The sequence below is a fragment of the Dipodomys ordii genome, unplaced genomic scaffold (assembly GCF_000151885.1).
Source record: "Dipodomys ordii isolate 6190 unplaced genomic scaffold, Dord_2.0 Scaffold151, whole genome shotgun sequence".
Taxonomy (NCBI): Eukaryota; Metazoa; Chordata; class Mammalia; order Rodentia; family Heteromyidae; genus Dipodomys; species Dipodomys ordii.
In genome coordinates this window covers 3,551,986-3,568,421 of record NW_012267367.1, presented here as the reverse complement: position 1 = coordinate 3,568,421, position 16,436 = coordinate 3,551,986, and the positions used below count along the sequence as shown (strand labels likewise).

At 42.2% G+C, this 16,436-nt stretch overlaps 1 protein-coding gene across 1 annotated transcript in view; it reads left to right on the top strand.

Annotated features, from left to right (window-relative positions):
* Positions 1-1,585: 1,585 nt before the first annotated feature.
* The window catches only part of Mal2 (mal, T-cell differentiation protein 2), a 30,308-nt gene continuing 15,457 nt past the window's right edge, over positions 1,586-16,436 (top strand). The window contains exons 1-2 of the mRNA XM_013032203.1: positions 1,586-1,758; positions 14,281-14,451. Of these exons, the coding sequence (XP_012887657.1) occupies positions 1,627-1,758; positions 14,281-14,451 (303 nt within the window). The 5' untranslated portion in view covers positions 1,586-1,626. The remainder of the gene's footprint in view (positions 1,759-14,280; positions 14,452-16,436) is intronic.

Genomic DNA, 16,436 nt, shown 5'->3' with positions numbered 1-16,436 from the left:
AGCTGAATCATTAGCACTTCTAAAAACCCCCAAGGTCATTTCAAGTTCATTTACTACAATGTTTTGAGCACATCCTGGTACCAAACATCTTCATAATAAATTCTTTGATCTCCCTTTGCAGGTTTTTAAAAAAAAAATGTTTGTGGAGAACTTTTAGACTTAAAATTAAACAGAAAGACAATTCTTGGCCTAGCAGGTCTGATGAAAGACTGGCCAAACATATTAATGTAGAAAACTTAAAATTTCCCATCAAACAGCACACATCAAACACCAGAAAGTGATGAGCAACAGGTTTATATGACAGGAGGTATTACACAAAAAGTTTCCTCCACACCTTGTTTTGTGGTTTTTATACTGTAGCCACTACCACACCTAGGAGTTTCGCTTATTAAAATAATAAAGAGACAGGGTAAACCCTGCTGACAGTCAGGTTTTACTGCATAGAGCAAACACAGTTCCTCAAAGGTAAAACTGGAATGACAAGAACAGGATTCAATTTGGAGAATGTCTGATATTAGCTAATTTTGTTTTCAAACTAAGTGTATGTGTGCGTGTTACGTGTGTATTATTTCCAGCAGATCTTTTTATAAAACATTGACACTGAAGCCAAAAATAACACGGGGACACACAGAGACAAATCCAAGTATGGACCTAAATCATAAGGTAAAATCCTTCTTTAAATATTTAAATAGCCATGAAAAGAGGTAAATTTCTGAAGGGTGAAATCAACAATTAAAAGTTCTTAGCTGGACACTGTAATTCTACTCAAGAGACTGATTGCTGATAGTAGCGTGTTCAGAAGCCAATCTAGGTAGAAGAGTCCCCTTGACTTTTTAACTAGCAAAAAGCGAGGCTGGAGGCATGACTCAAGTACAAGTGCACCAACCCAACAAGCACAAGGCCCTGAGCTCGAATCACACACACACACACAACATAGATTCAATTTCTCTGCGGAATACATACATCATCTATGTTACAAATGCATGTCCACAGAGCAGTGATTCGTGTGGGAGAGCTTGAAAAAGAGTTGTCGTCATTTCAACCATCACATGATGAGCACTTACCAGGGACCGAACCCCGTTATATCGTGTTTGCTACATGCATGTGGTAGATCGCGCCAGGGAAGAGGTGACCACAGAGCTCAAAGCAGCTAGAAGACCCAGGCCACCGAAGTGTGAGCCCAGTCATTTGAACCCCCAACTTGCAACAGCATTTTCTTTTATTAAGAGTCTAACATACGCACCCCACTTTGCAGTGGGGCGCGTGATCTCCAGCTAGCCTCTGAATCCCAGCGTCAAGATCTTCCTACCCAGCTGTGGAAAGTTGGGAGAGGAAGTGGAGGGGGGGGGGTGGACAGGTAGAGGGAACAGGTGGGCCGGGCTATTCTGAAGCAGGTGAACTAATGATCCGGGGAGGGCCGAGGGGAGGGCCATGGGAGGTTCCCTCCACCACCCCCGCCCCCCCAGCTCACCTGGCCGGACCCACGTGACGGGGCGGGCCACGCGGCCACGCCCCCTTCCCGCACGCGCGCTTCGCCCGGGACCCCGCGGGCGCCCTCGGGCCCGAAACCCGGGAGGCGGCGGCGGCGGCAGCGGCGCGCGGAGACGTAGCAACGGCGTCGGCAGCATGTCGGCCGGTGGAGCGCCGATCCCGCCGCCCCCGAACCCTGCCGTGTCCTTCCCGTCGCCCCGGGTCACCCTGCCCGCGGGCCCCGACATCCTGCGCACCTACTCGGGCGCCTTCGTCTGCCTGGAGATTGTAAGTGGGGCTCCGGGCGAGGGTCGTGCCGGGGGGTGGCCGGGGGCCGGGGGACGAGGACCAGGCACCCCCCCCGTGCGCCCCCCTCCTTCCCTTCGACCTGACCTTTCCTGGGTCCGGTGCCTCTCCCGACCCGGGCGCCGCCGCCTGGGGCCTCCGGCCTGGCACCTGTTACGCCCGCACCTGCTCGGCCGCCGGCTATGGGGAGCACCCCTAAAGAGCGATCCCGGGGAGCCGTGGGCGCCGAGGAGCGGGACCTGGAGGAGACTTGGGGGGGGCAGGGAGGACTGGACTTGGGAGCGGCTTTGGGGACTTCGGGGCTTCGCCAGGGGCAGCGCAGGGCTGGAGGAAGCAGGGCGCTCCTGGCCTGGCTGGCCTGTTGCTAACCTGCCATTTTGTTGGGGTTGGTGCAAAGGTGTGTTACCCCCCCTCCCCCGTCCCCTGGGGTGACCAGGAGACTGCCAAGATGTGTGTGTGTGTGTGTGTGTGTGTGTGTGTGTGTGGAGCAGGGGGGAGGCAGGGAACCGGGCGGAGGCACCAGGAAGAGGAGGCTGGAGACCTGGGCATGGTTGGTTCCCCACCCCCTCCACCCTTGCCATCCAGAGTGCCCTTTGGCTTAGGGAACGGAAACGCCAGGCAGGGAGCAGGCTGGAAGAAGGGTGAGGTGAGCGCCTGGCGCTTGGCAGCTTCTAATCAAAGGGCTGAGAGGGCGGTGGGGGAAAGGTGGAAGCCAGGCTCGCGCCTGCCTCTCTCCACCTCTCCACCTTCTGCCTTCCCAGCTGACCTAACCAAATCCCAAACCACCCGGGCAAAGACCCACGAAGGGGGAAGCGGGCGGGGGGGGGGGGAGGTGAGGCCATCCCGCCTGCCCCTGGCTCCTTTCTTCCAGCTAGACACTTGAGCTTTTTAAAAGGGAATTTTCTGGAGTTTGGAAGCTTTTGAAGCTTCTTATTTATGGACAAGAGGGGGGTGGGGTGGGGATGTGCAAATATGAATTGGGCAACCAGCGTTGCATCATGCCCTGGGAATGACAAGGAGAGTGAAATATTAGCAAGGCAGTGACTTTGCTGCGAGCAGGCTCATTTTTGTTTGCTAGGTTTGGAGTTGCCATCTCTCTTTCCTGTCTCCTCTCCAGTGAGTTTGCATAACCTGGATTTGGGTCACTCCGGTTTCACTTTTGTACCTGTAGGGCTGGAACACCTTGCGGGCATTGATTTTCTGCCCTATTATGCCAAGGGAGCCCAAGCCACCCTAAGTTAAGGTTAGCCTAGATTTGAATCTGAAGAAAGACAAGAGCAAGTTGGCTGTCTATGTAGCTGGATGGTGACTGCAAAGCGGCAAGAGGCTGTTTTGAGTGTGCGCACCAGTCACAGAGCTCAGGATGAGCAGCCCATGTCCATAGGAGTAGAACTAGGAAAGGGTGGTATTGGGTGAGCTGTGCAGCTGTGGAAGGGACACACCTTTAGAACAGGAAGATCTTCACAGAAAGATTTCCTACTTTCTAGGCTTCTCTTCCATCCCTGTTGGGCAGACGGCAGGTGCTTGCCTGCCTCTTTTAGAAGTTTATCTCATGCTCATATCTACACTCCACCTGTGCCAGAATTTACAAAATATTCATGCAAAATAGACTCACTTTTTAAACTTTAAAGTTAAACTCCTCTTTAAAGTTAGCCATTGTGAAATCCCAATGTTGATCAAGAACCTTTGCTCCCTGAAGAATGCCTTGCACACAGTAGGTATTCAGTGAGTGATTTGGAAACATCCATTCAGTAAAACACCAAGAGATTTAGAAACGGATTGTGTTTTCTATCCTAAACCGGAAGGCTTGGCTTTGCAATACTAACTTAACATTTACTCTGAAGCATGGATGAACTGGTAAGTACAGCTGAGGTCCAAATCCAAACGTCTGGCACATACCAATATTCTCCACTTAAGAATCCAGGGTCATTTTACCTAGTTCTGATAGGCTATCACTATTTGCATCTCTTGTATTATCGCTCCAAGAAACGGCTTATACCTGTGACATTGTGAGTGTGGTATATCTGAGGAGATTAGAATTGAATGATTTGAGCACAATTAATGAGTTAGTTTGAGAATGAAACTCCAAGATCATCAGCGTAGTCTTCCATTAATACTCAAACCCATTCCTACTGGGCAATTGGGCATAGATGAAGAAATCTTGGAGACATATGAATCTGGATGGAAGGTCAAAATGAGTGAATTTGAAGACATCAGATACACTGGCAGAGGCTAAAATAATTGGTCTTCAAAATGGGCTTAGTATTTGGAACTATGCATGACAAACTCTCACATGTTTAACCAACGGAGTAAAGAATGTCTAAAGAGCCACAGTAGACTATGATTCAAGAATCAGAAAGGATTCTCGAAGGTGAATTGAGCTAGCTGGGGTAAAGTGCCTCAAAAGTTAAACTAGGAGTGCTGGGGCATGCCTGTAATCCCAGCACTGAGGCACCTGAGGCAGGAGGATCTTGAGTAGAAGTCAGCCTGGGCTTCGCAGCGAAACCTTCTGTTATAAACTAACAAGGAGGCTGATGTGCGAAAAAGGTAAAGGAGGTAAAGTAAAAATGGCTCTGGGAAATGATATACGTCTGAGATCTGTTTTAAGGGTGGTAAGGTGCCCGAGGACATGAGAACAATGACAGGGATGGACTGGATACCTCCATGAGTCTAGGATCTGACCATCCCCTGTGTGCCAGCACAGGGAGAATTTGTGTTTACAGAACTGTCTTCTCTACAGAGGCTGGACAAGCCTCCCATGGTTGCCAGCCTTGGCTGTGCATTTCAATCTACAGGGGAAGACTTAGCTGGCTCTAGGTGGTTCCCCGGAGATTCGGATTTAATTAGTATGGGATGGCAACAGTATTTTTTTTAAGCTGCCCATTTATTAAATTCAGCAAGATTTGAGAACTAACCACTGTGGGAGAGGGAGTAGGGGCGTGGCTAGGGAATATTGAATACGTCATTTCCTGCTTTTCTCCCTCGTAAAACTACACAGTGTTTCCAAAATTGTGGCGTGGCCACAGGTGGTTCTTAAGATGGAACTTGATTAACACATGGTTCAGCCTTCATATATACAGCCACACACCTATAGATAAATAGGCATTCACATATACACATGCAAATTTACCTATATATATTTGAATAAATACTAGAAACATGATTAAACACCAAAAAGAATAAAATTCTTTAGTCAGTATATTTCAGTATCATGTGTAGGAACCTATATAGATAGGTTACCTCCCCCCACCACATATACACATATAAACTATTCATTTATATCTTTATGAGAGAAGATTCACATGCTTCTGACTCCAGTGTTTGAGTACCAAAATGGTTTTAATTTCTTTAACATACCACCATAATTAAGAATATGCTATGCATCAGGTTTGTGTGTGTATGTGTGTGTGTCAGTGTCACATGCGCATACATGCCAGTCCTGGGGATTGAACTCAGGGCCTAGTTGCAGTCCCTGAGCTTTTTTGCTCAGGGATGGCACTCTAACACTTGAGCCACAGCTCCACTTCTGGCTTTTTTGGTGCTAAATTAGAGATAAGATTTTCCTACCTGGGCTAGCTCAGAATGGAGATCCTCAGATCTCAACTTCCTGGGTAGCTAGGATTACAGGCCTGAACCACTGGTGCCTAGCCAGGTTTACTTTTACACCCTGGAAATAGGGTAATTCCTGTCCTTAGAAGAATTTGTGCGGTGGAATATCAAGTCAAAAAAGAAATGCATGATCATATATGAAGTGCTAAAATAAGTTCTTGTATATGTTAGGGGAAAGCTGGGTACAGAATATCTGACAGAGAGCCAGGACACAGCTGTACAGAAGATAGCATTTGAGTGAAGCCACATAGGATGAGCAAGAGTTCCTTAACCACACAAAAGGAGGACAATTCCAGGAGGGCATGTACAAACCTCAGAGAGAGCATGGCAGGAAGCTTCGATTGACTGTTGACCTTCTTGACATGCCTGGCAGGGGTGACAGAAAAGTCAAGAAACTGTACAGCCAGAGTTGAGGTTGTGGTTCACTGAGAGCCACAGCTTTGAGTCTATGATGGGGGATGGAGGATGTCCTCTGTGGAGGACAGGGATAATCCTAGTTAGCATTTTGCCTCAGGAATCCTTAGTGAAGTTTGTATGAAAAACACAGAGCTAACAGCAGGTAGATCAGTTAAGTGGCTAATTACTCTACTAGAGATGAGGGATGGTAAGAACTTGAACCATGTACCTTGCCCCCCACACACACAAACAAATAGAATGTTAAAGGCTAATGGTGAGGGGTTGAGATTGTATAGGAGGAAGGTAACTATCATGCAGCTGAAGGCATTTCAAGATATTTTCAACTAAAATCTTAGAGGCTAGACTCACATAAATGTTCTGATATATAGTTTTCTTTTCTTGGCCAGAAAGTGAGATCTTGATTGCAAAGGGACCTGGTGTGCCTGCAGTGGGCAAGAGGGTGGTTTCCATGAATATATTTTTCTCACAAAGTAGATCTTAATCCCATAAATAAGATTTGTCCTTGGCCTGTTCATTAAAGATCTCCATCTACATGGAAACAACCTTTCAATTTTCATGAGAGAAAATACATTAATGCCTTCACCTAAGCTTCTTGTTACCAAACAGTCGTTCTGACTCATAGACCTATAGGAAAAATAAAGAAACAAAATTCGGAAAATCTTAAACCAAGTTGAGGGGAAGATTGATGTTGAGCCTCAATAGAAAAGGTCAAAGAAGTGAGATTTTTATTTGGTTTATATAGCCCAGAAGAAATATACCTGATATTAAGGGCAGTAGATACGGTATTCCTACAGAGATATGGCTGAATAAAGGACCTACAGTGACAAAGGACAGGAACTGGGTTGATATTACCTATATGCAGTTCTTAATGAATGTTCTATGATTTATGGTACAACATGAATGGTGTGTGAAAATATTCTAGAAGGACTGGCTAGAGTGGATAAAGGTAACTTTGGAGTAGTTACAATCTTTATGTCTTACCCAAGTCAACATGTAATCGTTCTTCCTGGTAGCTACACTTTGACTCATGTGTCCTATTTCATGAAAGAGGGCCAAGCCTTTTCATAGGCAGATTTTATATAATGACTTTCAGAAGGAAAGAGGCAAAGAGAATAAACAGAGGGATTTGTACAGCTCATAGACAAATAAGGCAGGGATATTTTTAACCTCCATGACAATTAATTACTTACAAGCATGAAAATCAAGAGAAAATATAAAGAAGAACATAAAGGAGCCTGTACACATTTCTTCTTTATGATGTGTGCCTCCCATTTTAGGATGAGCATCACGTATTTAAAGAACTGAAACGAAGCCAAGTGCTTAGTGGCTCATGCCTGTAAGAAGAGGCTGAGATCTGAGGATTGCATTCAAACACAGCCCAAGGAAGGAAAGTCCATGAGACTCTTATTTCCACTAAACTACCAAAAAAGCCAGACGTGTAGCTGGGCTAAAGTGGTCAAGTTGTAGCCTTGCATGAGAGAGGCTCAGGGACAGTGCCAAGGACCTGAATTCAAGCCCCAGGACTAGCAAAAAAAAAAAAAGGTGAAAGTTTGGGTCTGATAGTGAGGATGTAAGTATAATCTTATATGTGAGACATATTTCAAATGTAAGCTATTAAGCTAGGCTTACAGGATCAGGAGAGCATGGGTAGGACAAAAGAAGACAACTTGGTCAAAAATTACAATGGTATCAGGGCACTGGTGTCTCACACCTGTAATCCTAGCTACTCAGGAGGCTGAGATCTGAGGATCAAGGTTCAAAGCCATACTGGGCAGGAAAGACTGTGAGACTCTCATCTCTAATAAACTACCAGAAGACCAGAAGTGGTACTGTGGCTCAAGTGGGAAAGTGCTAGCCTTGAGCTGAAGAGCTGAGGGACAGCACTCAGGCCCAGAGTTTAAGCCCTACAACTGACCCCCCCCCCAAAATTCCAAAGGCAGTGTCTGTAATAGTAGGTTATCCGGACAAATCCAGGGCCTTAAGAAGGTGTTAAAGTGCTGTTAATGAAGGAAGCATGCTAGATATGCCAACTTACTCTTGATTCTGCATTCTAACCTCCTAAGATCCTATGGAAGGTAGTCGTGTCAATTACTACTTGAAAACTGAGAGGGACTTCTTACTTCACTACTCATCTTCTGAGCAACTTTTATGTGCCAGAGAACCAGCTGGGCTCCAGAAGACTTGTGTTCCTAGCATTCCAAGTTACAGTTCCATTTGCTGTGGAACCATTCATTACCCATGCCAATTGGCTTCTATTCATTTCAAGGAGTTTTGAGGTATCCAAGACATTTAAGACAGTGTCACCAATTCTGACCTCTCCATCCATGGGTGAAAGGCATGCGAGTCTTACCATTTTAGTGTAGAGTGTGTAAATGCTAAGAAGGATACATATATCAGTAAACATGTAAGCACTGAGTATGGCATCCAGCCAAGAGAGTCTTACTGGAAGATATGGTACTAAAGTCTAGTTAGACAGTAAAAAAGGGAAAAAGGATGGAAGGAGGCCTGCTTGTCAGAAACATCAATGAGTGTGACCTGTTCTTTGCAGGATGTAGGATGACGGGCAGGAGCTAGAATGGAGAAGAACATGGGAGGGAGAGCAGCATTGCCTTGCTGGGGAGGCGGGCTGTAGTATTCCAAAGTGTTGCTCCCTCTGGACTGCACTGCATCGTGAATGAACTTCTACTCCCATGGCTTGCCTTTAAAAAAGTACCCACCAGTTATAACATAGTATCTGTTGTCTGAAGTATGTTTCTAGTTCTTAAAAAAAAAAAAGTCCTTTAGGATAAAAATGAAGCTAAATTATAGAAAGTAAGAAACTTCTGGGCATCTTGAACACTTGTATACCATAGTAGTTTATGAGTAGGTACCCAGTAAGTAAGCATTCATTAAAATAAGAATGCTTCATAGATAAAGTATTCTGAAATTTTAAGTGACCACAAACCCCATTATGATTGACATGAAAGTTGTGGACTATGTTCTAGAAAAATGCATATGTACTCATAAACTCTGGAAATCTATTACCAGGCTCAAATCCTAGGTCTAACATTTAAGTGTGTGTCTTAGAAAAAGTCATTAATGACTCTGTACCTCAATTAACTTATCTGTAAAGTGGGAATTATATTAGTTATCAGCATTTATAGGTATCAAATTGTCACATCCTTGGAAGAGTGCTTGGAGCATAAGAATGCTTGTAACATAAGAAATGTTTGCTAATATTTCGGTTATCATTGTTACGTTTGGCATACTGTTAAAAAAAACTCTACAAGTCATACCAGGTTTTTGTTTTGTTGGATTTTTTTCCTCTGTTTTTTTTTCTCTCCCTGAAATTTCCAATGTGTAATAAATGGCAAGACAATTAGGAAATTGTATGTTGTACACAGAAAAAGCTAAATAGTATTTTTCTCTCTGGGGGTGTTAAAATGGTCTTTTATCTCTTCAAATTCACATACTTCTTTATAGTCTCATTCTAAACATTAACTGAAAAAAAATCTGAGTAGGGATTAACATGTTTACTCAGTTTTATAATGTATGTATACAAAAGACAGAGGTGTTACATTGGTTTGCAGAGTATTAGCTAGGAAGTCAGGGTATACGTTTAATAGCAGGCCTTTGGGAAATAGGTGGCAGTTGAAAAGCAAAAGGGGTATTTGTGAAAGGAATACCTGGAGAGACGAAGCAGGCCATTCATGTAGGAGACAAACTGAGATATCTATGGCAGAGTCCAGTCTGAATATCAAGCCTTACTTGCTCCCCAGTGGCATATTTTCCAGGGGGGTGGGGAGAAGGCATAGATGTATCTTCACCACCAACTTGCTGAGATTTGTGGAAGAATACTTCCCCTGGTCTTCTCATGGAAGAGATACGGAAAAGCATTCCTTCCTGATCTACAGAAGCCAAACTAAAGTGACAAGTATATATTAAACTTAAAAAAAAAGACTCCTTTTGGGAATGGGTATCAGTTTAGTAGCTGCAGTTCAGAACATGCATATTTGAGTACCTGTGATGTATGTGCTACGTCTATCTAATGTTGGGCCAAGAAGAAAAGGAAAAAACAATCCCAGAGGAAGCCTGTATCTACTTCTAGGAGGGTTTTCCCTTTGCCTTACTTGGAAGGAAAATCACATTTGGAGGTGTGCAGTTCTGATCCCTGACTTAGGTCCTATGGGACATTCCAAATTGAAGTGTAGTTGGCTGTTTGGTACATAATTATCAGACTCTTCAGAACACTGGGGAGTGATGTAAGGAGAGGTAGACAGCAGTCAGTGTGGATTCAGATCCAAGACGACGCAATGTGGGTGAAGAATGGCATTCTGAGTGCCTTTCTTTGTGGTGTGTGCACTCTGCTGTTGCTATGACACTTTATCAACTGTTCTCCCTTCGGTTTTAATCAGTTTGAATCTCTGTTTTCACCTCTAAAACAGGACTCCCTCCAGAGTCACTTATACTAAACAGGTGTCTGATAGCTATGGCTGGTAAATATCTAAGCTTTCCAAAGCTTGGAGAGAAGCAAATACACAGAACATTGATTATATATAAATAAACATGTGTAATATTATTCACCTATGTATGTATACATTGATTATACACACCCATAATCAATGTTCTGTGTATTTGCTTCTCTCCTAAACTCAGTTTTTAATCTTGAGCCAAGTTAGGAAAGTTGGGAGGAAAAGTAGCCTTTGTCAAAAGGAAATTGTGGAATAGGAAAGAAATAATTGTTTCAGAAAGCTAGTGTGATGTTTTTGAATGAGGAAGATGGCTTTCCAACATGGGTTTCGTTCTTTTCTCTGCTCATCTTCTGTCATCCAAAGCTAGTCTCTGACAGGACTGGACCCTGGTTTAATGGAGAGGGAAGGCCGTTTACACATTCTCTCCTCTTTCCCTTGTCACAAATGAGGAGGTGAGTTTGATTGGTTTTTGTGTAAGCGCTGAGTTCCTTTCCAAGCCTTTGAGGTGTGGGAAGGGGTATAGTTGTATGACTGAACACTTCACTTCATCCAGACTGTTGTACGTTGTAAGCTCCTCTGGCCAAACATGGGTCTGTACTGAAAGCTGACTTTACACCAGCCTTCCTGCCTCCCTGCCCTACCCCACTCCCAGCTTTACATTTCTCCTCTCTGCTCCCAAGCTTGCAGAGTACCCTGTGCTGAGTCACACACACACACACACACACACACACACACACACACGATATAGATATAGATATATAGTAAAAAAAAAAAAACACTGTACAGAGGGGTTACAGTTACATGAGTAAGGTATTGAGTACATTTCCTATGGAGCATTGTTAACTCCTCCTTTGTTTTCCCCCTATCTCCCTTCCCTCCCCACCTCCTCCCTCTCCTCCCTACATTGTAAAGTTCATTTTCAACACAATGCCTTGTACATCTCATCGTCACAATGGGTCAACCTGCATCCCCATTTAAGTATTCCATTAGATCCCTTTCCCTCCCCTGTTTTCACTGCATTTGATTCTGGTGTTTTGCACCTTCTTGTCTTTTTCCTAAAAGTTCTTCTTCAATCCCAAGTAGATTTGAGGCTGGTCTGTTTTATTTATAATCTAGGTTTATTAAATGCTGTTTCATTCCAGAGAATTATTTGTGTTTATCTATTTAATTGGCCTGATAAACCATGCCCAGTTATTCTTTATAACCTGTTGGACTTGCACATAGGCTCCCAGTAAATGGTTCTTGATATCAAATAATGACGAACATTTCCTAAACTATATTTAATGCAGTGTACATCAGTAGTGGCAGAGTTAAAAACAACAGCATCTTTTTGTGGTGTTAAGAATTGAACTTAGGACCTTACATATGTTACTCAAAGTTTCTACCTCCAGTCCTAGACTGATCCATTAATGACATTGTAATTACCATAAAATATTCATCAAGTGGCATAAAAATTATGCAGTCTATCAACAGGAGCAAGTTTATTTCTTTAATAATATCTGATAGTGATAATTTTAAATTTTAATATGCATTAATATTCATTACTTCAGAGTTATTTTCTAAAACTTTCTGGGTTGATTATTAATTTTTCATTTGAAAGTTGAAATTGAGATATTTCTACAACTATAAATTTGTTAAACTGATGTTTTAATTATCATTACATTACCAGTCAAGCAATGATTTATTATGTCTGAAAATGTTTCTACAAAGTAGTAGCAACTTATATGACTGAGCCTTTTTGTAAAAAAAAAAAATCTTTAATTAAAACTTGTATTTTTGGCTTCCAGTGATTTTTGTGATTTTTATTAAGTATATAGATACTTAATAAGCTCAAACTGTTATGTGAACACTAATTTTCGCTAAACATGTATTTGATAGTGCTGGATGTGTATGAGAGAGAGAGGGGGGAGGAAGAGAGATAAAAAGGAGGGAGAGAGAGAAAAACAGAGAGAGAAAGGGGGGGATGGAGATATTCCAGCCTACCTGAAGCATCTTCAGAGCCAGTATAGAGCTGAGGTTTTGGTGTTACCAACTCTAGCAGAGTACTTGACAATTAATAAATGGTTTGGGATGTGGAAACAAAAATTAGTGTGCTGCCAAGAAGGTCTATTGGTACAGATTGAATGGAAGCTGGGGAGATTTGATTACTGTATGTCTTACCCATCAGTGTGAGCAATCCCTAATAGGGAGAGGGGCTGGGGAAAGGAGGGGTACCTGAGCATGAGGCGACATGCAGGAAAGATTATTTTAGGTGATGGGCTCAAGAATAAATATGAGTGGGAGCTTCTCAAATACACACAGGAAGAATGGCATTCTGGAACAGCAAATAGCAGATCACATAGTTGTGAAACAGCTTTATGTTTGAGCTGTAGATTTTTTTCCTTTATAATACAAATTGTGATGGACTTCATAACATAAGACAAATAACTGAATAACTGAAGGCCTTTAATGCCCTGCAAAGGATGCATATTTTGCATTGCTTTTATAGTTGCCTAGAGGAAACCAACATAATTCATAGATTTTCTTTTTGTTTTATTGTAAGGATGATGTACAGCAGGGTTACAGTTATATAATTAAGTACATTTCTTTTTGAGTGGAAAACCCATTTTCTTTATCCCCTATTTCTCTTTCGGTATTCTCCTACTTATAACTAGTTGCCCAATTTCTGGGTGCTGAGACTTCCACCTATAATCCTAGCTACTCATGTATCTGAGATATAGAAGATCATGGTTTGAAGATAGTCCAAGAAGAAGAATCTACTAGACTCCAGCTCCAAAATGACTAGCAAAAAGCAGGACCAGAAGCACAACTCAAGAGGCAGAGTCCTAGCCAAGCAAGCTCAAGGCCTTCAATTCAAACCCAGTGCTGAAAAAGTTACCCACGCCAGAAATCCATCCACTGCTCTGTGTTCGCAGCAACCTAGTGCTAATAAATACACATCGTTGTAATCAGTCTCTGGTGTCATCTCCAGTTCGGTATACTTTCTTCTCAAGTCCATTCTCACAATCCTGCCCAAAACACTGGGAAATGTAAGCCTGACACCCTACTTCCTGCTGAAGTCAATCATGACCTCCTAGTCTCTCAGCAGAAATTCATCTGCATGCTGCTTCAGCTCAGTCCCTAGCCAGCTCTCTCACTGCTGGCACTTGGCACAAGTTGTTCACAACTGCCGATCTGTGGTCCTCACCTGGGTTAGACTTTGAGATCTGACCCTGGATCATTCTCACCTTCGTCTGTTTCACGCCTGCCCTGTCCTTGGTATTATTGTTTCTTGAATGTATCTAGATGCTAAACATAACTGCGTGGAATTGCAGCGCACAATAATTGCTCAGTTGTGACATTTATGAAACACCATTTGTTTAATCATGTTCTCAGTTGTCCCCTTCCTGTAATAAACTGAGTTCTGAGATGGCAGTGACCAAGCGCAGCTTGCTTGATTACCATTTCATTTCCAGCACCTAGAACAGTGCTCAACTTATAATTTTGGGTGTTAACTATCCAATCTATCTATCTGATGTCCAGTACATCGTAGGTTGCAATGATAGCTTTCATTGCTGTCATGAACAACAGGTGCAACTTATTCTGTACAAAATGGTACCGAGTTGTACAAGTAGGCCATGATAAAAACCTGAAAATGATGATTGGCTATGAGAAATAAGAAAGTGATTGCTTCAAGATGCATTGTGTTCAGAAACTGACATGTTGAATTGAAACTCCTCTGTATAACTACTTAACAATAATAAGAAATAAATAAAAGTTTGGGTTTTTTAAAGAAAGTGATTACTGAATGCCAGATATCCTCTTGGAGAAAGGGAACCCCACTGGAAGGTCAGGTCCAGGGTCAGATTCAGTCCTTTGGGGAAGAAGGTATCTTGCATCATGTTAGAGAAATGGTATCTAACAGAATGGTTAAGAATGTGGACAGGAATCTCTGTAGAAAAAGAAATACTGAAATTGATCCAGGCACCAAAGGTGGCCATTTTACACAAGCTGATTACCCCCTTTCTTTGTGTTTTTTTTCTTTCAGTTGTTTGGAGGTCTTGTCTGGATTTTGGTTGCCTCCTCCAATGTCCCTCTACCTTTGCTACAAGGATGGGTCATGTTTGTCTCTGTGACAGCCTTTTTCTTCTCCCTCCTCTTCCTGGCCATGTTCCTCTCTGGTATGGTGACTCAAATCAATGCCAACTGGAACTTCCTGGTAAGGGACTTTTATTTGTTTTATATCTGTTGTAATAAAATATTAGAAATTCATGAGTACCTCATTCTGTTCTGAAATGTCTATGTCATGGTTCTGTTTGTTGTTCCATATGGGAGAGAAGTAAGACCACAGAAGCCACTGTGGTTTCCCGTGGCTGCCTCTCCAGACAGCAGAGCCTCAGGTTGTAAAGTACCTGCACTAGTAGAAATGAGAAGTCATTCTGTTACTCTGTTATGATTTGATCTGAATCATAAGTTTTTTTGCAAAACTTTCACATCGTGCAAAACAAATGAGTTTCGTTACATTAATTGAGCATGTAAACAGATGCCTTTGAGAGCTGCCTATTATCATATTGTTTTGAAATTTTCCACTGATCTCTGCTTTAGACAGTTGCATATGTCCAGTTGTCCCCCCAGGTCTTTGCAGGACCCTTAGAGGTACTAAACTCCATTGATGCTCAAGTTCCTCAGAGAACCTACTGACAGAATCTGCAGTCTGGGCAACCTACAGACATTTGCTATGTGTAGATTACTTACAATAACCTATTATAATATAAATGCTTTGTACATAGTTGTTTTACTCTACTGCTTAGGAAACAGAAGAGAAAATAATGATCTGAACATGGTTTATATAGGGATCATTTTTAAACTTTTTCTATACGTGGTTGATTGATTCCTTACAAGCAGGACCCATAGACCCTCAGGGCCATATTCTTAATAGAAAACCATATTCTTTTCTATATTCTATTCTCCAGATACTTTGAAAGGAGCATATTTTATAATCAATTCCTGTCCTGAATCAGTAAGAACTGACTTTTTTTTTAAAAAACTGAGTATTGAAGCAGTACATTTACAATCAAAACAATATTTTAAATTATGACACCATTCAATTGGATCAACTTCCTGTTTTCCATGTAATATATGACACCTGTCTTTCAAGTTTGTGGCTATTAATTCTCTGGGCCTATTGCAGACAGGCCCACAAGAGCATGATGCCAGGCCATGGTGAGGAGTATTTTAGTGAAGTTCGTGAAGATTTCTCCCATTGAGTGCTGATCACAGTTCAGTATGTAGAAACTTGAGTCTGACCTTTATAAGGCTTTATATATGCTCTCCCAACTATACTAGCATTTTATTTGGCAGAATTAAGTATATTTCTACAGCATAAGAACTATAATCTCAAATGTTGTCCTCAATGAACTGTAGCAAAGGTGATTGTACTTTAAGCCAGCCTCTCAACAATGGCACAGCTTAATGTAAAGCTAAGAAGGAAGTAGAGTTCAAAGGTTACAGTTATTCACAGGCTTTATATTTGTTTTCTTAATTCTGGGTGGTGTTAGGCCAAATAGGTGTGATCTCTGAATTTTAATTTCTTCCTTTTTAAAATGAAAATAATACTTTCTTTACTTGATACCATTAAAGAATAAAGGAAATAATGAGTGATTTGGGCAGTGGATTATAATAAGCAATCAATAATCATCCTAATTCCTTAAACACACAGAGACCTATAGTTTAGACCATTGCCCTTTTACTTGTATTAATTTGCTAATAGTATATTCCTAAATTTTTCTCCTATTTTCTCATTAGTGATGAGAAAATATTTCTGTAAGGAATACTGAGTAGCAAAGAGGACCAAATGACATTACAGAGAGAGAGAGGGAGAGAGAAAAAGAGAGAGAGAGTGAGTGAAATCTGCCAAATGGTACTTGAAAAGGGGAAGAAATAAGGGGAGGATTGAGAGGAGGAATTTGAAGATGGAAGAGGAGGTGGATTTATTCAAAGTACACAGTGAGCATATGTGAAAATACCACATGGAACCCTCTCATATTACCAATGTATGCATGCCAATTCAAAAATATAATCAAAATATGCTTTAAAAAAAGAGAACACCTGGGGCTGGGAAGGTGGCTCAGTGGTAGAGCGCTTGCCTTGCATGCCTGAGGCCCTGGGTTCGATTCCTCAGCACCACATAAGCAAAAAGAAAAA